Source organism: Odontesthes bonariensis, chromosome 11 (genome assembly GCF_027942865.1).
Source record: "Odontesthes bonariensis isolate fOdoBon6 chromosome 11, fOdoBon6.hap1, whole genome shotgun sequence".
Taxonomy (NCBI): domain Eukaryota; kingdom Metazoa; phylum Chordata; class Actinopteri; order Atheriniformes; family Atherinopsidae; genus Odontesthes; species Odontesthes bonariensis.
In genome coordinates, this window is record NC_134516.1 from 21,642,960 (window position 1) to 21,668,520 (window position 25,561).

General features: G+C 40.8%; 1 protein-coding gene across 1 annotated transcript in view; it reads left to right on the plus strand.

Annotated features, from left to right (window-relative positions):
- Positions 1-25,561, plus strand: part of LOC142391212 (FERM and PDZ domain-containing protein 4-like) — an 81,386-nt gene that overhangs the window by 51,498 nt on the left and 4,327 nt on the right. The window contains exons 2-15 of the mRNA XM_075476987.1: positions 4,089-4,211; positions 9,417-9,568; positions 10,376-10,478; positions 11,405-11,450; positions 14,164-14,268; positions 14,482-14,589; positions 15,734-15,865; positions 19,591-19,710; positions 20,131-20,267; positions 20,722-20,848; positions 23,072-23,161; positions 23,275-23,457; positions 23,597-23,735; positions 24,407-25,414. Coding sequence (XP_075333102.1) covers positions 4,089-4,211; positions 9,417-9,568; positions 10,376-10,478; positions 11,405-11,450; positions 14,164-14,268; positions 14,482-14,589; positions 15,734-15,865; positions 19,591-19,710; positions 20,131-20,267; positions 20,722-20,848; positions 23,072-23,161; positions 23,275-23,457; positions 23,597-23,735; positions 24,407-25,414 — 2,573 coding nt within the window. The remainder of the gene's footprint in view (positions 1-4,088; positions 4,212-9,416; positions 9,569-10,375; positions 10,479-11,404; positions 11,451-14,163; positions 14,269-14,481; positions 14,590-15,733; positions 15,866-19,590; positions 19,711-20,130; positions 20,268-20,721; positions 20,849-23,071; positions 23,162-23,274; positions 23,458-23,596; positions 23,736-24,406; positions 25,415-25,561) is intronic.

Genomic DNA, 25,561 nt, shown 5'->3' on the forward strand with positions numbered 1-25,561 from the left:
GATGAGGAGGTTGTCACCAATTACCACGGTCCATCGAGGAGGGGTTTCTCCAATGGTGACAGAAGTGGATCGGGCCTCACCACCCTAGCTACTAACCCATATAATCTGGGGAGCACAAGATCACGTGGAGACCCTCGCTCCTCGATCAATCTTGGCAGACAAGGTGGTCAACAGTCACCCCGCTACCTCGAGGAGGGGTTACTCCAATAGTGACAGAGGTGAATCTGGCCTCACCACCCTAGCTCTACCCAACCTGTCTGGGGAGCACAAGTCACGTGGAGACCCTCGCTCCTCGAGGAAGCGTGGCAGAGTGCTCGCCAGGAACTCTCTGAAAAATTATTATATATATTAGGGGGTGTATCGATGCCGCCATACCCATCACACTCACGGTGACAGCATCGTCAGAAAATATTAAATTGGTGAATACGCACTCTACACAACTTAAACATGAATAAAACAGAAAAGGCAGGTAAAATAATGCCAGTACGCATATTATAAATATTTTAAAGTTTATTAAAGATATTTTATTGTGGATTAAATCACTTCACATGACTACTTCCGGCCGCGTTCGCCTGTGACGTAACGGATTTGCGCTGCTCGTGATTTCAGCCGCGTTCCATCTTATTTGCTTGTTCGTCATGCATCCACATGGTACTAGATTAATTTGAAATTGACTGATTCATCAAACGTAGTTTATATGTAATGTTTATTTGCATATTTGAGTTAAATGAAGGGTAACCAATAAAAAAAAAAGGCTGCGTTCCGTTGGCTTCGGCAGTCAGGTGCAGACGTTCGAATGACGTCACATTCGAGTTTCCCCACATTCGATTAAAGAATTCTTCAGTCAATCAGTCATTTTAGGCTTTCACCATATTTTTGACTCAATACTGGTAAGGACTAAATGAGGCCAGTGCATGTCGGTCACAACTTAAACCATCACCATAGTCACAGTTAAATTGAATAAACAAACAGCAGAAGTATACATACACTGACTGCAAAAAAGTGCTGATTTTCATGAAAAACATGCTGCAATTGACATCTCTCTGTATAACGCTGACATAAAATGGTATGATACAAGCTGCTTAGAAATAATACAGCACTTATTCACTCTACTGTATTGACAGTAGCGCTAATGAATTTCTTCCTTATTGTTATTATAAATAACCCTATATTTCACCAGGAATGAGACTCGTTGACCTGGCTACAGGGTATTTTTGGGGGTTCCTTCCTCTGTCACCTCATTTTATACTGCAGGCACCAGGGGCTAAGGGAGAGACATTTCAGCCCTCATGTGGAACCAGTATTTTCAAACTACCATGAACTTTTAGGGTGGGGCACAACCGAGCCAAACATATCCCACCTTTCTGTCCCAGTATACTATCCACAATAGCTCATAAAAATTGCACACATGGCGTAGTTAACATGCTAAAAGGGATGCTTGAATTTGAGGAAGTTACAAGGGAAGCCAGAGAAGAATGAGCCATCCTTAAGTTTTTTTCAGTTTTGTCTTTTTAAAGTTGGAAGAAACTACAAACTCACTATAAACTGCCACTCACACCTGATTTGTTGATTTGCGTTCATAGACATTGAATCTTATTTCAAATATAACTGCCTACAGATTTACAGTCTCAATATTTGTACACTCTCATACAATTATACACTTAAAGCCGCATTTTTAGTTTTCAAGTGGGACATTTCAACCGCCCGTTAAAACCAAACGATTAGAGCCTTTCCTGTTTCATGTAGTAGCAGGTATCATCAGGGCTCTAAGGGAGAAAACATACTGGTCTAATACACTTCTACCTCACAGCTCCATCTTATCTCCTTTTGTCCTTGAGTTGTTGCTGTAAGTTGCAGAGCCTCCATGGGACAAGTTGCAGCTGATACACATGAATATTTAGATAAAAAATGTGCCCATTGTTGTTGCCCTGACCATCATGATAAAGGGCTTAAGTGAGGGAGGTAATGCAAACAGGAAGCAGTGTCTCCAGGGATAGGTGCTATCATTTCTCAGTTATTAATACATATCATGTCAAATAGAAGCAAACTCTGGTCTTTCAGACATTAAAAAAAACTACTGACTTATACTACCACCACTGATCTTTCTATTCTAAATTGACCGTAGGAGTCAGTGTGAGTGTTTGTTTAAACTGTGTCTGTATGTATTGGCGCTGCCGTGGACTTCCAACCAGTCTGTTGGTAGCCGAGATAGGTTCCCGACCCCCTGCGACTCCGAACTGGATGAATTGTGAAAAGAAGATGAACATTCTGATATGTAAAACCACAGTATTATAAGAGTGCATCCTTTCTTTTACTCATGACTTTATGTATCTATACATACAGAAACAGCTGCACCACTCCCTCATACACACACAAAAGTACTCACACACTGTGGATTTGTTTTCCCTGTGATGAGAGGGATTATGGGATAAAGGAGGCAAGGCCACAGCAGTTTAGTTCAGTTTGGACCAAAGCTGCTCTCAACAGCAGCACAATGACAAATACAGATGAATGTCTGGCTGCACACTGGGGAGCTGCACAGCCGTTAACACCACGGCCATTGTATATATGGAGCACAAGAGCCTATGTTTGGGATTCAGGAGTAGCGGTGGATCTGTTTTTCTTTCGGATGACTGAAGATCAGCAGAAACACAAGCTACTAAGGGAAATCCGCGGATTGCAACAGACTAGGGACAAGCCCAGCGGTGGTGGAAGGCATCTCCAGCCTCTGAGGATATCCTGAATATCAGTTTTTTTTTTTAATGCCTTCAATGGAGGTTTCTGTTAATGGAGTTGTGAAACGTTCCTTTTTCTTAAGACACCACTTTCTTATTTTTTGTCCTGCTGCAATCGAGCTTGATATTCAAAGGGCAATTTTATTTCAGCTTCCATCCTGCAAGCAATGAAGTGACAGAATGATGTATTCAACCCACCCACAACACAATGTTGGAATCAATCAGCTGGATTGTTACGGCGAAGATGTCCTCATATAGTATGCATTTTTATTTACTCCTCTAAAGGATTTTTACTCACTTACAAGTTATCACTTGGGCACTTTATTTCATGCAGGGGTCCAACAGCTGGCCCTTCTGACTTTAAACAACTGGCCAGCTTTCTCTCTCTGAAATGTCATGAATCATTTGTTGCTGTAGCTGTGTATCAGTTTGCAATCTCAATAGCAAACTCCTCGTAGTTTATGGCAATTGGAGAAGGTGCTCTAGATTAAAAAAAAATGAAACAGAAGAAGAAATTCAGCAGCATTTCACTGGCTTCTGATCTTATTTGGGATCATTTCTGCAGAACGTTAAAGACGCTGATGCTTCATAACCTGAGCACGATCGGTCTCTGTGGCATGTGAGAGCGCATTTGAATTTTTGACTCGGCGCTCTTTATTTGTGGGGATTACGTGTCCAGTTCTCATTGCAGGGTGGATAGTTTTTACATTTTAGTCGCAGAGAAAGAAGGAGGAGATGTGGAAAGAGAGTTTTTCCACGATCAGTTCTCATCGTCTTGAAATCCTCCCCGACATTGTACTTTTCAGTAGGCACACCCGCTGCCACATTAGTGTTTTGCTTTCTCCCGCTGCATGCATGGGTTTTTGTTCTTACATGCAGTCATTGATTGCCTCGCTACGGAGCCGATGAGCTGTTATTCGACTGCGGTCGATCGCTCTAAGCAGTTCCACCTCACACTGCAAGCCACACTGAGAGACGATAAGTCACACTAATTGGACCGAGAGGATTCTAACCAGCAGTGCGCTAAGTGTTTCTGAGTGCATGTATCCAGAGCCAGTGGATTGTTGAAGTAAAATCATCCCGTATGAAAACCCTCCCAGTGAAGCTGATAACAAAAGCTAAAATGAGTCCAAACCACTGTTTAATGTTTGTTAAATGTGAATTGTGTCTACATTGTAATCCCAAAAAATGACTTTGGTGAGTTCTGTCCTGCTTGATTCAATAATTTTTGGCTCCTTTTGTTCAAATTTCTTACAAATAAAAGAACCTGAACCAAGCAAATTTTACCTGCTTGCAAATTTATTTTCTATTTTGAACAAGAAAGTGAACTGATTTTCTTGTTCTCTTTTTCAGCCATAGGAATAAAACATCAGGCTGGCCACCCCCAGGCCCAGGCTCCTGGGCAGGCCTGCAGGGGCCCCCGTACAGTTGGGACAGCATGAACAGCGCCAGGGATGCACGGGACTTCCTCACCAAGTATGTCTGATCCTGAACATGTTCTCACGCAAATATCTACTGTTGCATCTGATTGCATCGTGACAATTAGCTCATTAAAGAGCCCATATTAAGCTTATTTTACAGGTTCTAGAGAAGTTTAGCATGCTTTGATATTAAAAAAAGCACATATACACGGTATACATGAAGCCCTCCCAAAGCCATACTTCAGTTTAATCACCAGCAGAGTTAAAATATAGGGATTGAACAGTGCTATAAGCATTGGTTAATCTAGCCCTTGCTCCTCACATGCACAAAAAGTAACCATTGTAATTTTGTATTCCACCAGAGCAAGCACTTTTGTCTCTGTTAATTTGTCATGCTGGAATAAATCCCCTGCCATATAAACATGCAAAAGCTCGAATTGGATTGACATTGAGATGCTAGCACGCAGATCTGAGGCACAAAGAGTCCAGCTTAATTTAGATGCTGTGGAACAGGCTCTCCGTGCATGTCTCTGATTTCTGTCTCACTGTGAAAATGGTAGATTGTCAGGTTATTTGCATGTGCTATTGAAAACGCACTTCTTCTGGACTTGTTGTCCTCACACAGCATGTAAACTCCAGATGTGTTTTTTCTGCTGTTTGTGATCATTGTAAGCAATCATAGCTTTTGTTGGGAGCAGGATTTCTGGAAAACTAACCTATACACAGAAGCATTGTAGCTTACTATGAAATGAAGTAACAAATACCTTTTAACCCATTCGTTCCTAACCGATAAACACCACCAGCATTCCCTCTTTCCCTGAAGTATTCTCAAAAGCGACAGCAGTGACAACAGTCAAGTTAGTTTGTCCTGACTGAAAAATGTTTGTAAAATTTAAAATTTTCGCCATCTGCTCAGTCCTGTAAAAATCCTGGCAAATCTAATATTTACAGTGGTAGGGGTGCAGTCCCTATAGACTGTATTGCACTGTTTCCTTCATATTCATAACGTTTCGAAGAGTTTTACAAGAATGATTCTATTTGTGTTATTCTAGTTTAAATAGGCTCGTCTCAGTGAGAAATGCCAAATTTGAAGCTGTCATTGTTTTGAAATGAACTTAAAACTGCTTTCTCCCTCATGATTTTCAAGCATCAGGAGGAGCATTATCCCGGTTTCTTTTAAGGGTTTCATCGGAGTTGCATTGCCTGAAGTGTCTCACAAATATTTTGTGAAATTTCTGATTTTCTGATTTTGAAGAGCTGCAACTGAGAGAATCCGAAAGTAGACACGAGTGTCTCTAATCATCACTTTAAATTCAGTGGGTGAACACTCGTCCACACTCATCCAGAGTACTTTGAGTAAGTGTAGTGGGTGCTGAAGTAGTCCAGGTGGCACAGGTAACTTGCTTTTAACACAAGAACTGCCGCTGTAGTACGGAACAGGCGGATCCTTCACACAACCTCTCTGTTGATGGTGGTATTTTGCAGAAATTGATAGCAAAAGTCCTGCTTTCAGATCAAGTCCTCATACCTAAACTAAAACACTTAATCTTATCTTATTAACTAATATCATCTATTTCAAACTTACTTATGTGCACACGTAACGTGTATTTAGCCTGATAGCCAAGACAAGGTTAACTAGGTCTGTTAATCTTATTATATTAATTATTCTGCTTCATTATTAAATGTATCAAATCTGTCTTGACTCTTTAAGTCCTTTAAAATGGATGATATAGGCTTTTATAATGAGTAATTTTTTTTACACCATTCCATTTTCTGGGACATGAAGTAACGACAATTTTGTTTGTGTTGAATTAAAAAAAGATTCAACAGCTACAAATGGAATTGAAAAGGCAAGAGCTCTGGAAAAGCGTCAGATTCTGTGGTTTGCATGTTCTGTTCCATTCTTCCATGACTAGGATTTGACCTTTTGATTTCAGCTTACCCCTAACCCCATTACCCTCACTCCGTCCTTCAGTGGGATTAAACCCTTCGACCCTGACGGGAAAGATGAGCCAGTGCTCCAGATTGGAACATGCCTTATTACAGACAGATTTAGATTGAGATTTCGGCCCCTTATGTACATAACGAATCAATGTGTTGGTTCAGAGGTTCTGATTGTTCTGGACTGGTATAAAATATAAAGGGCAGATTCAGGTAGAGCTGCATATTGTAATTCTAGATGTCCATATTAAAAATTGTAATCATTTAAATCTAAATAGGTCATTTTAGAATTAATTTGACCTTTTATTTAACAGATACAAGTACAAATGAAATCATTTTTTAGAGTTCCCACAGGCAAACTTTATTGTATCTAGAAAAATATAAACACATTTAGAATTTAAAAAACACATTTAGCCGCAAAACACTCAAATAAAAAGTAAACGGGAATAAAGAAAGAGAGAAAGTATATAGAATATGCAGTTAACATTGTTCTGGAAGATTCTACAATCAACAGATTAACTGGTGGCAGGTGAGGGTGCCAGGATTGGGTATAAAAGCAGGATCTGCCAAAGGCTGAGCCTTTTCAAGCAAGGACAGATTGTATCTCAACACTTTGAGCCAAACTCAATCAGAGAATCATTAATGAGTTGAAATATATATATGAAATATATATATATATATATATATATATATATATATATATATATATACATATATATATATATATATTAGGGCTGGACAATTAATCACATGATTTCCCTGATTAGTCACGACTAATCGCATTTGTACGCAAAATCCAAAAATGAATTCAAAAGTAGTGTATAGCTTTTAGCATTTAGTTTTATTTTAAATGTACTGCCATATGAATGAAAGTGACTTTGGTTCTGTTGACTCCGCCGTCTGGAAGAACTTTAAAATGAAAATGGCCGAGTAAAAGTTCCGTACCCTTCTCCATGTTTGGTGAATCCGCCAATTACTTTCTTTTCCAGTTCCGCAGCAGACAGCAACAGACTTTTACAAAATAAAAGCCTGTGAGCAACAGACTTTTACAATAATAAAATAAATATAAAAAATATATATATTTAGCGGCTTATTAATTATTTAAATAATTAACGAGTTAACTCGCTCAGCCCTAATATATATATATAATTTACAATGACAAACTGTCACCTATCCCAACTTTTCCTTTTAAATGTGTAGTTGCATCATTTTTTAGATTTATTTGTATTTTCTAAGTACAGTGAAGACCCTAAAAATAATTCATTTTGTACTTGTGCCCTTTTAGTCAAAGGTTCAAACAAACAAACAGTTTAAGATTGAAGTTTTTGTGGCACTTTTAAGGCTTTTCTGAAAATGAGGATTGTCAGCATCAGTGGCTAAAAGGCACAAAGGCCGTTCAAAATCTTAGAACAATGCTACCAGAGAGGAAAAAAAGACAAAATGAGTAAACAATGTTAAACTCGTTGAATCGTAGAGCTTTTCAGAAGACAGATATGGTCTGTGGTGGACAAGACCACAGCAGACTTCCTTGCTGGACTGCATTGACAGAGAGGAAGCAACAAATGCCAAGAGAGCTCTCCGAGCTGCAAAGAGCAGAGGAAGCACAGAAAGAACGAGTTAACCCAACTAAAATTGTATACCACTATTTAATTAACAGGCACTTTGAGTTTTCAGTCTGTCGGCTCAAACAGACGTCTGAACTCGTCAATTTAATATAGTGCATTTACATTTCAGTGCAGCTCTCACCCTAAGTGCAGTGACGAACAATATGGCAAATAGAAGGGCCGAGAGTGGGAAGATCAGTGGCCACGTATCACAGTTAAAACACCAAAATACAAGACAGGTGCTTTTGCTCTGCTGGAAACATCTTAATGGCTCTCTCAGAACATGCATCACTATCCATCTCGTTTAATCTAGCAGAGTATCGAACCATAAAAAACTAACAGCCTCGGGGTTTCATATTCACGTAGATGAAATTGGCTTTGATAAAACTAAAAAGTGGCACTCCTGTAACCATTCGTGACAGCCATGTTTGTTTGGTCTGATCTGCCGTTTTGCACTTTTTCACCTGAAATCAGCGTCAAAATGATTTTTTTAGATGTTGATGAGGCCTTTCTAGATGGGTTATTGTATTAGATCGACATGATATTTTATTACTAACATATTACACCGAAGAGTTTTGGAGTTTTGTTGAACTGCATGTTCTTTGACCCATGATGAATTTAGCTGCTTCTCCATGAAACAGGACGTTAATATACATAACGTATAGTCTTTCCCAAAGTTCATATGTTTGACAATCACCCCAGCCCTAAAACATCTGCAGGACCATATTCACTTTGAATCGTAGTGCCACCTAAAGGCAACCAGAAGACTGCTTAATTTGACACATATCCTGTTTATATGAAATATACAGGTATGATTTGTTGAGAGTCTGTAAAGCCAAGTAACAGGCAAAGGAAATCACGTGTTTTGTTAACCGCTAAGTGATGAAAGAACCACTTGACAGGTCTAATATCTCTACTTGTACCTTTTTGGAGCACATTCCGAATGGTGAATCATCATTGAGTTATATTCTGCATCTGAATGTATGTCAGTGCATTTCCAAAGCCTTCAGGAGAGAGTTTACGACATTTAGGAGAGAGAGCCGGTAACTATCCAGATTTCAGAATCAATTAAATTGTCATCAGTGGAAAAAATTCCAAATGAGCTACTGATTTAACTTAAAAAGGGAGGAGCTTTGACAAAGATACATTGGACAGATATACAAGTTCTTTACTCCTTGAAAATGAATTATGATTGAGTGATCGGTGAACTTTTAATCCGAATAGTGCTGCAGACTTTTCCATAGTTTTAAGTAGCAAATTGGTTCCAGATCACAAGCCTGATGCATATTATGAAAGAAGCAGGACAAGTGGCCCTTAAGGTTTAAAATGCTCTGCACCTGAGCCAAAGCTCTGATTTATGAGCAGCAAAACCAAAAGCTCTAAGTATTCATTTTAACTTTAATGTTTTTATCTGAGCCAAAACTCTGCTGCAAGGAAGAATCCATTGGACAACCTCTAATGTGCACTGAGTCGTGTTCTTTAAGAAAGCCTCCTTTAACCGACTGGATAGATTTGATCCTTTAGTCATTGTGCCCATTACCCACAATGTCATCATCAAGCAACACTTTTCGCTGACTCATTTAGCATCACTCTCGATGAGCAGGTCAGCAAGCTGTCTGAACTTTAAGTGAGTAGAAGTGAAAATGTCCTTGTCCTCTTGATTTGTTTGATCGCATATATATTTCGTGTCGTTCTTCTTGCTCTGTATTTTTCAGCCAAGGGTCCCAGAACAGCTCACTGGAGGAGGTCCACCCGGATGGGTTCCCCCCCGCCCCCCGTCTGGTGGAGATGCGACGGGACCCGGTTCTGGGCTTCGGTTTTGTGGCGGGCAGTGAGAAACCGGTGGTGGTCCGCTCTGTCACACCAGGTGGGTGCCACGACCAGAAATTGTAAGCTTGAGAGGCTTTTTTTTCCAGGCATTATGTACGATTAAGTCCAACTTGGAGGTTCACAGATGAGTTTTCGAGGACTTATAACCACTGCAGTTTTTAGGATTTTGTTAACAAAGGAACTTGAGGACAAACGTATCTATTACACGTTGGTGGTTATAACCCTCCTTGATAGTTTTGCACATGGAAATGAGAAGATTATACTTTTATAATATGGCATGTAATGTTGTTTCTCTAATATAATTGCTTTCTATGCCAAGCAAAAAGATGATGAGTGGATCACTCAAGTTACATCAAGTTATTCAAGTTCAAAAACAACCATGCAAACTGTTAGTTTCTCAGCCAATAACTGTATGAGTGACTACAATAAATCTAATGTTTGGTTGTTTTTAATGTTTCATCCTGGATGTACGTAAATTGATTGGTTGATTGCCAAATTGTAGCCAAGCTGCTTACACTCTCTGATCAGCCATCAGCTCTATCTGTGGCACATGCACACGCAGCAAGTGAACATCTCAGTCATCAGTCAGGGTGGGATTCTAAGCAGATGGATCAATTGATGAGAAAGCAAATGTAGATGCTCACTCTTATCATGCGTCTCAAAAGACAAACGCACTCAACAAAGTGGGCCGATACAGATTCACGCATTCATTAGTAAGTGTCCACTAGGCTGTGACTGCTCTTATTCATTCACGTATAATCTTCAGCAGACAAAATAAATCTGTCTGCCTGCTGCCCACATTGGACTGATCGGCTCTGACCTATTTTCATGGTTTTGTGCGCAGGTGGTCCATCAGAGGGGAAGCTGCTGCCAGGCGATGAGATCATCATGATCAACGATGAACCCGTCGGGTCGGCTCCTCGAGAACGAGTCATCGATCTCGTCAGGTACATGCACATACCTCAGGGACTCAGTCTCAGCTGTAATGGTTCAGTTCAGGTCAGTTGGCTGATGGATCTGTTGCCTTACTTGTAATCTCAGCACATAAAAGCACACATATTTGCATGGTTATAGAGCCAGGTACAGTGGAATGCAAAGGATCGGGCACCTCATGGTCAAAATTCCTCTTCCTGGGGATAACTAATTTATCAAGCTACAAGTGTTCCGGCTCTTCTTTGGGGGATTTTTGCCTATTCTTCTTACATAAGGCTTCTAGTTCTGAGTAACATTTACATTGAATGATTTCCATTTGCTGTGATGGACTGGTGACCTGTCCAGGGTGCCTGCCTGTGGCCCAATGACAGCTGGGATAGGCTCCTGCCACCCCCCCGCAATCCTGAGTTGGATTAAGCGGGTATAGAAAATGAATGGATGGATCATTTCCATTTGAAGTCATCTGAACAATCTTCGATGGCAGCTTCACCAATAATCACAGCAAAAAAAAGAACAACTAAACAATAATTATGTACGTAATTGAAGTCGTAATCATTAATTTGCCTTTTAAATCATCGTTGTTATCACTCCAGTTAAGTCTTTGCCAAGTATTAACAATGATTTCCAATCGTCTGATTAATTCTTGGTTAATACAGTTCTGCTCTGGAGAAAGTAAGATTAAGAGCATCTTTCAGTGTGCACAGCATGCTACCATTCAAATCATTTTCACTGCACGGAAGCAACAATCACTTTTTTTTAATTAAACTGGGAACTTAATGAGTCTCTGTATGAACGCCTCTGGTTTTAACTGCATCTGGCCGTTGCCAGAAGCCTCTTATTCCTAATCGGGTTCCTGTTGTTTATCCACTCCTGTAGTTTTTTTTTCTTTTTTTTGTGTGCGATTGTGTTGACTTTGTGCTTTTCTGTCTGCTTGCTTCAGGAGCTGCAAAGAATCCATCATGCTGACTGTTGTTCAGCCGTATCCTGTGAGTACATGCTGTAATCCTTGTCAAAAACATTTGTCAGAAATATAGGAAAGTCTGTTTTTTTGGACTGAATATACTTTTGACACAGTAACGAATGTTTCTGTAGAATTTTCAGAAAAGAGACCACGGTGATGACTGATGACTGTTGAGATAAAACCGGCTTATAAAAGGTTCCTGTTTGTACTTGAATGTGGGTTTCAATTGCATTTTACACCTTTTCTATGAGCTGGAACTTGCTAAGACACCTCACTAGCCCTGATAACTCTGTCACACATAGAATAAGGCTAGTTCTATCCAATATTTTTTAATTTTGGTAATGAATTCCATGAGATAACCATAACAAACAAAATAATGACCCTGCTTACATTGTAAGGTACCCATAAAGTTAGATCCTGATGTCGGTTATTCCTCTAAGTCGCAGCAACCTGATTCTCACTTCCAACTTATCACATACCGATGCTTTTAAACACAATGGATTCCCCCAGAGCAGGTGGCGTAACAGTTGTGGGACGCATCACCATGGCAACGTGGAAAATGCTGGCAAAGCTTTCAGCAAGAAAATCTATTTGAATGCATAAATACAATGTTTTCCCAACCATGACCAAGTTTTTTTTATATGTACAACGATGTACAATAGTAGAGTGAAAGAAGTCAAAATAAAGAAAGTAGTGAAACAGCAGTTGGACTAAAGCCTCAAATAAAACCACAAATACGATGCTTGGTAGTCTGGGTGTATTATCATATTGACATATTTGTCATTTATGCAGTTTGTTGGTCATGTACTGCAGCAGAGGCATAATAGGGTAACGAGCAGCTGAAGAGCAGTTTCCTCTGCGCTGGATAGTGACAGAAGGGTCTCTAGACCAAGCATCAATAGGCTCTTTCACAAATGCAAGACATGACTGACACGCCTTCGTTGTACATAGGGATGGGAATCGAGAACCGGTTCTCGTAGAGTAGTTCGATTCCATGCAATCGTTAATTCGCCTGCCTAACGATCCCGTTTATAGGTTCCTCTAACGTCTGACGCATTTGCGCGATGACGTCATGTGCACGCTTCGTATTTTGGCTCAGAATGTTTCTAACATGGCGCCGAGGCGGAAGAGCTCCAAAGTTTGGTTATATTTCACCAAAATGGACAATACTAGGGCCAGTTGCAACACGTGCAGAGCTTTGATCACATCAAAGGGGGGAAATACCTCCAACATGCTGAAACATTTGACCACACAGCGTGCAGTTACTTTGCACGGATGTAAAGTCTTTGACACGCTGCTAGGCGATGGCGGTGACTCTCGCGGGGGAGCTTGTGGAATAGCGTCTTCCGTCTCAAAAGTCCCAGCTAACGCAGGGCTCTCAAGTCTCAGGCATTGAGCGTGACAGTCATGCTTTTTGGTCTTTTGTCACGCACTCCCGCCACACATTGTATTTCTCACGCTGAAAAGAAATGACAAAAGAAATTTGCAGTAAAATGTAAAAGTAAAATGACAGAGGTGGAAATAGATCAAATGTTGGTGCATACTTGAAATTAAAGTGTTAATGCAACCAAAGCCATTTGTACTATATTTGTACTACATAACTGGATGAGAATCGATAAGAGAACCGATAAGGAACCGTATCGATAAGCGATATCGATAATGGAACCGGAATTGCTAAATTCTTAACAATTCCCATCCCTATAGCTGTACATCATGTCATGTGTGAAAGAACTGGGGGGTCGAAGTCGATCCACTACTGAAACGCCTCTGAAGCTGTAAGGGAGATAGTAACAGAGGCGAAACAGTTCCATCAACCCGGCATCATGGAACCCGGCAATCTAACCAACGATGCTGTTGTCACTCAGCTGAAGACGTGACGCCGGCTTGATTCAAAGCACTTTGAATTACATACGAATTGTGCTCTATAGATAAAATTGCCTTGCCTTGCCTTGATGTTAGTAAGGATACGATGAAGCGGGACTGAGCCGCCTCTGTTTGGCGAGTGTGAATATACGAGGAGGAACAGTGACAGGCTAATGAGGACTAATGAAGCCAGTATGTGACAAGTAGGGCTGTCATGATAACAAAAGTGACTTTAAAAGTCCTTTATACGTCAGTATCTGCCCAAAGATTGAACAAATATAAGTAACCTTGGTGCCTGATCAGGCCCGTGTTGCCGACCAATGAGAGCAGAGCTGGCTCTTATTGGAGGGAGTCAGCCTTTGGGACTGTTTGAACAGGAAACTCTCAGATATGCAGGAACAGACAGAACTCCCACAAGCTGTTTCGTGGGGACTTTGAGAGAGAAAGACCTTGAGAGGAAAATTTTTCGTCAACTTTCCAAAGTCAAGTATAAAGTTTCTCTGAATAAAGTTAATGCTCTGCTGCTGTGTATACATCCACCTTTGAAAGTAGTCCCCCACATTCTCACTCTTTACTCCCCTATGTGAAACAGCTGAAAAGAACAGCTAAAGTCTAGTATTATCAGAAGTTCTTCCGTTGTTTTAAGAAAAGAAATTCAGAAAAAATTGCTCTTCTGTGATTGTTTTTAAATGTTAAAATGTTTATTATTTAACCTGCAAATCAAAAAGTCATGGGAGCCTTTTATTTTCTCTGCATTTGCACATGTTCATGCCTCTCTTTATCCCTTTTCCTCCATCTTTCTGCCTCTTTCTTCCTCCCCCCCATCTCTCTTCCTCTTGCTGTCTGTCTCTTTTTTTTGGACGATTACGTCTTAGTCCCCTAAATCAGCGTTCATCAGTGCAGCCAAAAAAGCCATGCTGAAGTCCAATCCGGTCAAAGTGCGCTTTGCTGAGGAGGTCATTATAAACGGCCAGGTTCCAGTCAGTCCAACCACTCACACAAACACACACACTTTTATGGACAAAGATGCTTATGTATGACCGACATAGAGAATGCCAGATGGTTTCTACTTAAGACAGTTTAGTGAATGAAAGTCAAATAAGACAATAACAGAAATGAGCTATGACACTTCCATGAATTTTATCTACAGATTTAACACAAATGCATCTTTTAATGGTATTCCTCCTTTGCAGAACCCGGTGAAGGACAACTCTCTTCTGTTCATGCCAAATGTCCTAAAGGTCTACCTGGAGAACGGGCAGACAAAGTCTTTTCGCTTCGACAGCAGTACCTCCATAAAGGTGTGTGCATGTTTCACTAAATAAGCACTCGCAGCTTACAGAGGATTTCATTTAGATTTCAGATACTTGGGCACCTTATTTTTTTCAGTCAAGGAGGCAGAGAACATGTCCTCTTTTATGGCGTTGTTTATTCCTTTTCAGTCGCCATCCTCTGCTGCTCCCACCTGAATTTACTATAGAGCAGAAAACACCAGCCACCAACAGAGAAAGTTTATGTTTTATATGCGCTTTGTGTCTTATTAGGCTAATGTGTCTATAGGTTGTAATTTGAAATTGACCGCTTGTGCATTGTTTTTAAAGGGACATTATAAACCATTATTGTGGGACATTACTGTCAAATATCTATTTAACAGACACAAGTACAAAGGAAGTGGTTTTCAGTGTCCACACTGGCCAACTTCATTGTATTGAGAAAACTTAAACACATCTAGAATTTGAGTTCTAAAGGCATGTTTATCATCGTCTTCTGCCATTCTTCCTTTTAAGTACACTAATTAATTGTTTAACAGGTGAGAATGCAAATAGTTTCAGCTTTTGCAGTAGGATCCGTGCCCATTCTTAAAGATTTCAATATTGTATTTATATTAATACAATCGAGTTGGTCAGTGGAGACACTGGAAATCGTTTTCTTTGTACAAGGCTGAAACAAATGAATAAATTACAGATTTAAGTTTTTGTTGCATTTAACACAACTTACCAATGTTTTCTGTAACTTGGGTTTATAATTATAAGGCTGCCGAATGCTACTACTGAATCACACTTAGTGATCACTTTGTGAATCACAAATTCATTCTGACCCAGTAACTAATTAAAAACTAGATCTAATTAGGTGCAGGGGATGTCTTACAGAGTTTATATTGAAAATGTGATATAATATAAACTAAAATATCACTGAAAACACTTTATATTTCTGTGTGTTTGCTGGTTAATGTTGCTTTGCCTCAATGTGTTGCACAAATGAACTGACCTAAAGCGCGTTACAGTTGGAAGTGTAACTGGTGTTTCCTGGTGTAAACACTGCTTACTTTCCTGTTGTTAGCATCTGAGAGAAGTATTGTTTTCCTGTCAAATAAATTAAAGAATGAGAACTATTAATCAACACCCCTACTCAAATGTTTTGCCTTTGTTTGTATCTTTATGCCAGGAAGTAATATTGACCCTGCAAGAGAAGCTTTCAATCAGATGCATCGAGCACTTCTCTCTCGCATTGGAGCACAGGACCGAGGGCTCTGGAAGCAAAGTGCTTCTTCTGCATGAACAGGAGATGCTTACTCAGGTGGGAGATGTTTCATTTTCCTTCTTTTTCTTCCTTTGTGTCCTTTTCCATCAGACTCTCTCTCTCACACACACACACACACACATTCACACGCACACATTCCTGCTCAATATTCAAGCAGCACTTAGACCCCGGTGTCATTTATCAGCTGGGGCACAGCAGGGGTGACAGCTCACATTACACTTACCCTCCCATACACTCTAACACACACCCCACAGTTGCCAAACAGCATGTGCGTGCTCATCCACAGCGGCCATTCTAATGAGGTAGCCCAATCACAAGAGGACAGCTTTTTATATTCACGCCACACAGTTCTGATGTAAAATTCTGCATGTGTCACACACGAGGAAGAGGGTTTAAAGAGCCGTTCTTCTCTGACAAGACTGATAAACGGTAAACCATGCAGGCTGGAATACAGCTGCGGGTCAATCCTGCTCATTGCTTTAGACAAGAAAGCCGGTGGTTCTTGAAATAAAAAATGAACTCTCCCTCTCGCTGCACTTTGATGTTCAATCATTTATAAAATGTGATCAATATTTCAAAGATTATGCTTGTCTTTTTGGGGGGTTCTTCTGCAAGAAATGCAAAAACAACTAACTGCAGCACCTAAGTGATGTTTTTTCTTATTCTGGGCTACTGAAGCTGATGGTTTTAGGTTATTAAGTGGTTTGAGTAACACTAAAGGGTAAAACTATGAATATAAAAAAAAACTACCGCCTTCCAGTGGTGGAATATAACAAATACATTCACTCAAGTGTTGCCCAAAATCAGTTCATTCATCCATCTGTTTTCTGCCACATTTGTGTGACTGAATCATAAGAGTAACAGTCTGAGCAGAGGTCCCAAGTCATCCAACTTCAGCTCCTTGTGGGGGGACATAAAGGTGCACCCAAGCCAGCCAGCAGATATGATCTGTCAAGTGAGTCGTGGGTCTGCCATGAGGCTTCATTTCGGAAACACGTCCAAAAGACCTCCCCTGGGAGGCGTCCAAAAGGCATCCTGACCAGATGGCAAAACAGCCTCATCTGGCTCCTTTGGATGTGAAGGAGCATCAACTTTATTCTTAGCCCACGTCTGATGTCTGAGCTCTTCAACCTGTCCTATAGGGTGAGCCCAGATTCCCTTTGGAGGAGGCTCATTCCTTGTATTCGTAATTTTATTCTTTCAGTCACCACCCACAGAGCATAGTCATAGGTGAGGGTTGGAATGTAGGTCGGCAGCTTTGCCTTTCAGCTTAGCTCTCTCTTCACCGCGATAGACTGGCACAGCATCCACATCCCTGCTGATGCTGCCCCAAGTAGCCTGTCAATCTCCCACCTCCTTCTGCCCCCGCTCATAAAGAAGACCATTAGATACTTCAAGTTCTCCGCTCGAGGCAGCATCTCACTGTCAGCCCAGACTGGCCAATCCACCCTGACTGACTTCCAAGTGGCAATTCTCATCCTAGCTGCCCAACACTTCCAAAAGCATCCAAGTCCCTACTCGACAACCCGATGAAGAAGACAATCTAAGTTGACCGATGTAGAAACCCTCCGACTCTTATAGTGCAATAGACCACTCTACCTCCCGAGCTACAGATGCTCTCAGAAGAACCTAGACAATGTTTAACCAGGTTTTTTTTGCGATTTAAAGGTTCGTTTATGGTCGGAAACCAGGTCGTCTGCGTGTGTGTTGCAGTTTACGCAGACATGCCCCCCCTACGCAGACACTCTGGTGCACCTCCCCAAAATTGTAACTCACCGCAGACAGTGCCGCAGATAGCGTCGCAGGGAGGAGAGAAAGGAGGCCTCTGATTGGTCAACTCTACATCCGCTCTACACTATGCGTATTTTCAGTTTGCTAACCGGCTAATGGTGACACCAACCGTGCTAACCGTGACGATTCTTTCGCCTCTCTGCCAGCTCCAGTAGTAGCAATATTTCTTCTATTTCTAGATCGATCAGCTGCATCTCAATCAAAGCGCGCATTCGTCCAGTCGCCATTGTTGTTGAATGACCTCCGTAACCCGAAGAGAAACACGCCACCCACCACACCCACAATCCTAGCTTGTTCGTGATTGTCCCTCTTGCGTTGTGGCGTGGGATTAACATAGCGCAGACCGCGCTTCAAAATTGGGCATAAATCAAAAATAACTGCGTCATGTCTGCGACAAGCTCACTGCGACACACTGCTGCGAGAGTATACACGAGCCTTAAGGAGTCTGAGTCTATAAGAAGTGGGGATTGCTGTCCAAGTTGAGTTGTTGATGAGAGGATTAGAGTGTCCAGGCAATTGTTGATCTGGTTGTCTGAACTGGGTTCCAGACTGCAAAACCGGAGCTGGAATGGGGTAGAATTTGAAATGATTTTCTATGTTTGTCTGACTGAGCAGTTAAGTTGGCAGGCAGACGAGGCTTGGGAGAGGCTGGCTGAGTGTCACTTGGTCAGGCTGACACAGAGTCTGAAGACAATGGAAATCCACTGAATGTCTTAGAGAAACGTTTTGAATGCCACTTTTCCTTTTCTGGGCTAGAATGAATCTTTAATAGAAAAAAAGACTGCAAGTTTTCCATTTCTAATATAAACAGGATTTATTTAATGGCGCTAAATGAACTGAACGTGAAATAATAATCAAATAAGTCCAGTTTACTCAGTACAGCTCTAAGAAGGAGATTCCCAAAAGTCAAATACAGCTCTTCTGTCCAGTTTACATTTGCTGATAGTATAGATATGTGTTCATTTAAGGAAAATTTAGAAATTAGGCCCGTCCCACTATGCTGTGTGAATAAAGGGTGATATCACAGATATTTAAGTAACTTTAACCTCTCCTCACTGCAGCATATTACAATTACACTTCTATGAAGCTTAAAAAGACAACTGGAACGTTCCATGAACGTTGTTTTTTGATTAAAGTTTGTTTTGGTTGTCATATGGTTCACCGGGATAGTTTGACTAGCATAAATATAGTATTTTAGCCTATATTTTGCATGCTTTGGATGTTATTCTTGCTGAGGAACCTTTGAGCAACCTTTGCAGAATGTTCTTTCTGGGTTGTTTTTACCATTCTGCTAACCTTTAAATTTCAGTCAAACTTCGACATTACTATCAGATCTCTAAATGTTAGATATGTTCATGCTGCCAACACAGTCCGTGGTGGTCCACTCATTATTCTCAGGAATACCAAAATACAACCAATTAGAAATGTTGTATAAAGAGTTCAATGCAGCACCAAGAGCAGTTTTTGAATGCTCTATTACTGCTGAACCATGTGCACGTTTTACAACACTTTATGGAACCACAGGCTCGCGTTAGCTGAACGTTATGTGCTTGCTGGGTAGTATGGGTCAAGCTTCCAAAACACTGGATCCAATACCTCCCACAATGCATTGCTTAAGCATATCATCCATTAGACCTGCTCTGCTTGATCAACTTTCCCATCCTGCTTTCCTCCAGACTCTCCTTAATTTTGTAAAAAGCACTGCCCTACCGCAGGTCTTACATTGATAATAATAATGATGCCATCGCTTACACCACAGCTGTTCCCTTTCAGCTATTACATCTCATCCTACAACCACAACCTCTACAAGTACCACTGTTTCTCAATAAAACCCTTATCCGAAAAACCTCCCTTTATTTTTTTTTTGCTTCTTTTCTTCTATTTACTTGCTTGACTGACAGTTATTGTTTCATAGTTTATTCACCAGCATGTGTATTGATGCTTCTCTTTGTCCATCTCTGTTACCCCAGGTGACCCAGAGGCCTGGCTCTGACAAGATGAAGTGTGTCTTTAGAATCAGCTTCATGCCCAGGGACCCAGTAGAGCTGCTCCGGAGAGATGCCGTGGCTTTTGAATACCTCTATGTTCAGGTGAGCTACAACTGGGAAATAACTAAAACCTCCTTCTTAAAACTGCTTTAGAAAGATGAATAAATAAGCTGTAATCAATTTTTTTTAATTAAAATTAGATTTCAAAAGTTTAAAAAAAACCCTCATGTATAAGGTAAAAAAAAAAAAATGTTCATGAATGTTGAAAGCATTTTAAGTGAAATAGCCTGCGAGGAGGAAAAAATAATTTGTTCCTCTGAGTCCTTCATACAGGACTGGCTGGTACCCTTTGAAGGGATCTCAAGCCACCAAGTTTGAGAATTGAGAGTCATTTCTTTCTACTCAGCGGGGATGCATTGCTGCTTGAATCGCTGCGAATATTTGAAGAGGTTAAATGCACCTCGCAAACTCCAAAAGTGACTTTGGGATTCTTGCCTACCTCTGCTTCCTGCTTTGCTGCAGAGTTGTAACGACGTTGTTTTAGAACGGTTCGGCTCGGAGCTGAAGTACGACGCTGCGCTGCGACTGGCTGCTCTGCAGATGTACATCCTCTCCATGACAACCACACAGAGCCAGAAGGTCTCCCTCAAATATATCCAGTAAGTTTGTGCGCAAATGTAGTTGTGTGTGGGTGTGTGTGTGTGTGTGTGTGTGTGTGTTGAACTGTTGCACAGCCTGGTCTGGCTTGGATTTGTTTTGTTATTTCTATATGATGTTTTTATAGACTTTTATCATCAGATACTGCCAAAATAGAATAAACTATGACAAAAACATTTAATATTTAACTAAATTACCTTTACTAAATTTACTTTTGTAGATGATATAGTCTTATTGACATGGCACAGCACTGTAATTCTCTTAGACTTCATGACCTATTGAGGAGACACTTTAAACAAAGCAAGTTCTCCTCCTGAGAGTCGATTCAGAGTTTTGTTCTCTCACTGACAGCCAGTCTACTCACTAGGTTTTGACTGCAAGCGTTTAACCCAGGTCCGGTGGAAGTGCTTTTCTTCCAAGGGCGTCCTTATCCTGAAATCAATCTCCTCTCAACAGAAAAGAGTGGGGTCTATCGCTGTTCCTGCCTCCAACTGTGCTGTCCAGCATGAAGGAGAAAAACATCAAGAAGGCTCTGACACACATCCTCAAAACAAACCAGAATCTCGTGCCTCCGGGGAAGAAAGTAACCAGCTCTCTTTGTCTTTCTTTGCCCTTGTTAATTACCTCACACACACCTCACTTCTCTGTCCTCTGTTGCACCATCCTAAAATAGCATTGCTGCCATCCTTGGTGTTGTAAAGGTTCTCACCTTTGTCAAGCTAAGACCCGTTGTGGAGCTAGACCTTGAATGCTAATGTGAATAACAAGTGAGATGCATTGTCAAAGTTTGTGCATAATGAAATATTCATATTCACACACACATGTCCCAGTCAGGGGCAGCTAATCCAACTGGGGCTGAACTTTTCTGCATTTTGTGAAACTTTTCTTTAATGATACAAGCACCAGCTGGTCTGTTCATTCACTGACACCTACATTGACTTCCACAAGTAAATATCAGCAGCTGGCCAAAAGCTAAATGAACCCATGCAAAACCTAATTCACTAACCATCAGGATGTTAGGTAAGTGAATCAGAGTTAATTAACTGTGTTTACCTAAAGCCAGCAGCGCTTACTTGGTCCTACTAAAGGTTTGAATAAACCAAAGAGGGGCGAGTGAGCCATTTTTTAATTTCAGCATTGAAGATGTTGAATTTATATATATATGTCGGAGTAGATATTCTTTTCCTTCTTTAGCTCTCAAACAGCTTAAAACGTCTGTGCACAATTAAAGCAAGAAGTATTGGGGCTGAAAAATTGAATAAAGAAAAAAATCCCTGTGTTCAGTCAATCAAAGTTTCTCTATTTTTCTATAAATTTTCACACAAATCCTTAAAGAAAACGGCAAGAGTTCACTTCAATAGATGGTCACACATTTCTCAAAGAAAATTATCCAATGTTCTACATTTGTGGCAAAATTATGCAAGCCTCTGGAGTTACCAGTTAATTTAGGGGTGAGATTTGGTCTTTCGTGTGCTTTCAGTTGGTGGACTGACAACCAGCCGGGAGCGGGTGCCAGACACCAGACACGGAAAGCAATTTTTACCACTGATAAGTAATATTGGATCATTTTCCATAATATAGGGGGGAAAAAAGTTTAATATTCAGTATCATTTGATCTATTGGATTCTCTCTATCTTCTTGTACGACTTAAACGAAAACCTTATGATGATATGCCAGTCATGCAATAGGCTTCACAGACTCTCAGCAGGACTGTACATTGTGATTTATTTCTGTGTGGGAGTTGAATTTTGACTTGATCCCACATATGGAAATAATCCTTGCCAAATATTAAGTATGTAAATGTATTTCCTGAAGGGCAGTTATTGTTCATATCCTCTTTTGATACCTCAAAGCAGTCTCCATTTGATCCCGAGTTCTTGTTCAGTCTGATATCATGCTTATTAAGAGGAAAATATTCGGTTTTCTAGACTAATACATGTGACATAAAGAGTAGCTACACAATGAATGATGTCTTCTGTTTTAGGTTTTGGTTGCGACATACGTCATATACGATAAAGTGTCATTTTAAAGCAACAATATAAACATTTTTTAGTTTGATAATGATCTCCCCCGGTCTCTAATCCAATAAAAAATACACTGAAGATGAATTTTCACCACAGCACTCGTCAGCAGGCAAATTTTTCATGCTCTATGTCTGATTCATTGTGAAGCACTTAATGCAGCTTCGCACTGTAGATTAAGGGATTTAGATCAGGTCAAACGCACCACAACTTCATGTCCATATTTACATGTGTTGCCAAAGCAACATGATGCTGTGGATATTTATTTGTATTCTCAGTGGCTATTGCTTTGTAGTGATTCCTTTGGGAAAACAGCCAGTTCAAAGCATCGATGCTTCAAATCTGCTTTTTAATTTCAGATTCCTCAGTTTTGCAGAGCGGCTGTGAACAAAGCCGTACGAAGGTTTCAGATTGACAAGTTGATATATTTGCTGAAAAATGAGAAATAAAGATTCATCAAAATATAAAACTTCAGGTCATGAATAAATGCACATCTCACCAAAGTAAAAGCACATTCAAATTAGTAAAATCTCGCTCGCCCTAAATAACCGAGGAAGCAAGCAGCCATAGAAGTGAGCTATGGGGAGTGCTGCAGTGGAGTGGAGCCCCAGAGATTCTGATCAGATTCAAAGGACATGATGGAATATAATAGAAAATCAGTGGTCCACATCAAAATGGTTTGAGAGTGTTTTACATCCTCACATTATAGGATAAATGCTTCTATTCAGGTTGGAGGGATCTCATTTCTCAATACTTACCAACGTATTTCAACTCTGTCTTCACAGCTGACTGCTTTACAGGCCAAGGTGCATTATCTGAGGTACCTCAGTGAACTCAAACTCTATGGAGGGAGAGAGTTCAAATCAATACTTTTGGTAAGGTGTTACATTACAAAGGGATTTGTTGGATTTTTTATTTTTTTATCAAATGCTTTCGATAAGAAATCTCTCAGGGAACAAATGTCTTTCTTTTGAACTGTTTTCTGCAGCAAGGTGAGAAACAGACTGACGTGATACTCTTAGTTGGTCCACGATACGGAATCAGTCATGTTATCAACGCCCGGACCAACCTTGTAGCCCTATTGGCCGACTTCAGCCATGTCAACCGCATCGAGATCCTCACTGAGGATGAGACCAACGTCCGTCTGGAGCTCCATGTTCTGGATGTCAGGGTGAGCACACTTCTCTTTGGGAGCAGACTGCCAACTCCATTCTGCACAACGATCAAGCATTTAACGTTTGTCCTTCCTTCTCTGTTTTCTTTACCCTTCCCTCTTTCACCTGCCGTTGCTCCCCTCTTTTCTTTTACAGCCCATCACACTGATCATGGAGTCAAGTGATGCAATGAACCTTGCTTGTCTCACAGCAGGCTACTATCGCCTCCTAGTGGACTCAAGGAGATCTATTTTCAACATGGCCCATTGCAATAGTACAGGAGGGGATGACACTGGTGAGTTACTGTGATACACTCATGTGAAAAAGTCAGTCCAGCTTCATTCAGTTCTGAGGGGTTAACGTGCCAGTATACAATAAAAGCTGGTTGATACCAGGCCTTGAGATGGAAGACATAAAACTTCCTGTGTCCTAATTTCTTTAACAGAAAGTAAACCATGATGCAGACACAATGTGTAAAAATAAACCTCACAATTCACTAACTGTTGGCAGCTTCATTTCATTTTTTTTTTTTACTATGATTAAGATTCAAAATCTTTGAAGTGAAAGAGGGCTGACTTTCTTTTTCACATGACTTTATATTAATCACATGTACATGCATGTCTTTGTGTTGTCACAATAGTGTTTTAGCCAGTTGTTGCTTATTTTTCAAAAAATACAAACTAAACAGTCTCTGTTTTGCTGGTTATGTTATTTTTATAAGAAGCAGGATCTTATCCCAGCTATATCGTCTGCATTAAAACCATTAAAAACGCCTTTAAATGTTTGTAAGAATAACACTCAAGGCCAAATTATTAAAATTATTAAAATGTTTTTATTGTGAAGTAGAAAACCTTAAACATGCTGAAGCAGAGCACACTGTGGGTCGAGTGAAAAGAAGGCATTTGCATTAATATTTAATCATAGAACACATAAAGAAGTTAAATCTTGCTTTACGTCTGTCTGCAGATCAGGATCGTGTCCTTGAGTGGCCGTACAGCACATCTTTGGGGGACAATGAGGAGCCATCACAGGGAGAGGTCTACAACAGGGACTATTCAGACAACGGGCAGAGGGAAAACAGCATTTCTCCTTACTTCCAAGAACCCCCAAACCCTGACAGCGACCTCGGGCCACGAGGAAGTCCGGTGCCCCCTCCTCTTCCCCCTGCCAGACACAAAACTCAGGACTCCCCTCGAAGCGCCAAAGTGTCATTTATTTTTGGGGGAGACCCACCTTTGAACAGACCTAAGAACTTAGGCTATGAAAGACTGTCCGAGAGTCCCGAGTTGTCAGAGCACAGACCGCCCTACTTGCACAACAACACAGACTTTCAGCAACAGGACAGAGTGCCATTCCAGTTCAGTGGTCTAACCCATGTTTACAGCAACATTATCACAGAGGAAGGTGGTGAGGAGCCAGTTCTAAGGGACCTCTTTTATCGTGACACAACTGACGACGCAGAAGATGATGACGATGCTTCGTGTGAAGAAGACTCCACTGGGGGGACCCCAGTGAGTGAAAACAGACAAGAAGACGTAGACTGTACCAATCAAGAAGGAGGGTTACCCACAGCCGCCAGCAAAGCTACTTTCCTTAAACTTTCTGGTTCTACCGATGACATCATCGACCTGACATCGCTGCCCCCTCCTGAGGGAGACGACGGCGTTGATGATGATGACGATGACACACTGCTGCAGACCCTCAACCATGCGATTGCAGCTCCACCACCAGGCTTTCGGGACAGTTCAGATGAGGACACAGCCCCCGAGGGAAGGCCTCTAAGCACATGTGATACTGACGATATACCAGTATCGTTAATTGATGCTGTTCCGACGCATGGGGAGGAGGGCGGAAGCAGGGAAGGGGAAAGAAGGCTGGAGAATGCAGTCATGAATACCTTACAGGCACTAGAGAACCTGTCGGTGTCTGAACAGCGACCTCCCCCACCACCATCCGGTAGAAGAAATAATCCAGGTCTGTTGTATACAAATAAAATAACAGGAATGTTTGTTTGAATTTATGTTCTTATTTAGCATTGATTTACATTTTTTAATCATCCTCACCAACAACAAATAAATCCTTAATTATAGACTTTCAGTTAAAGTTAAATCATATCACGAC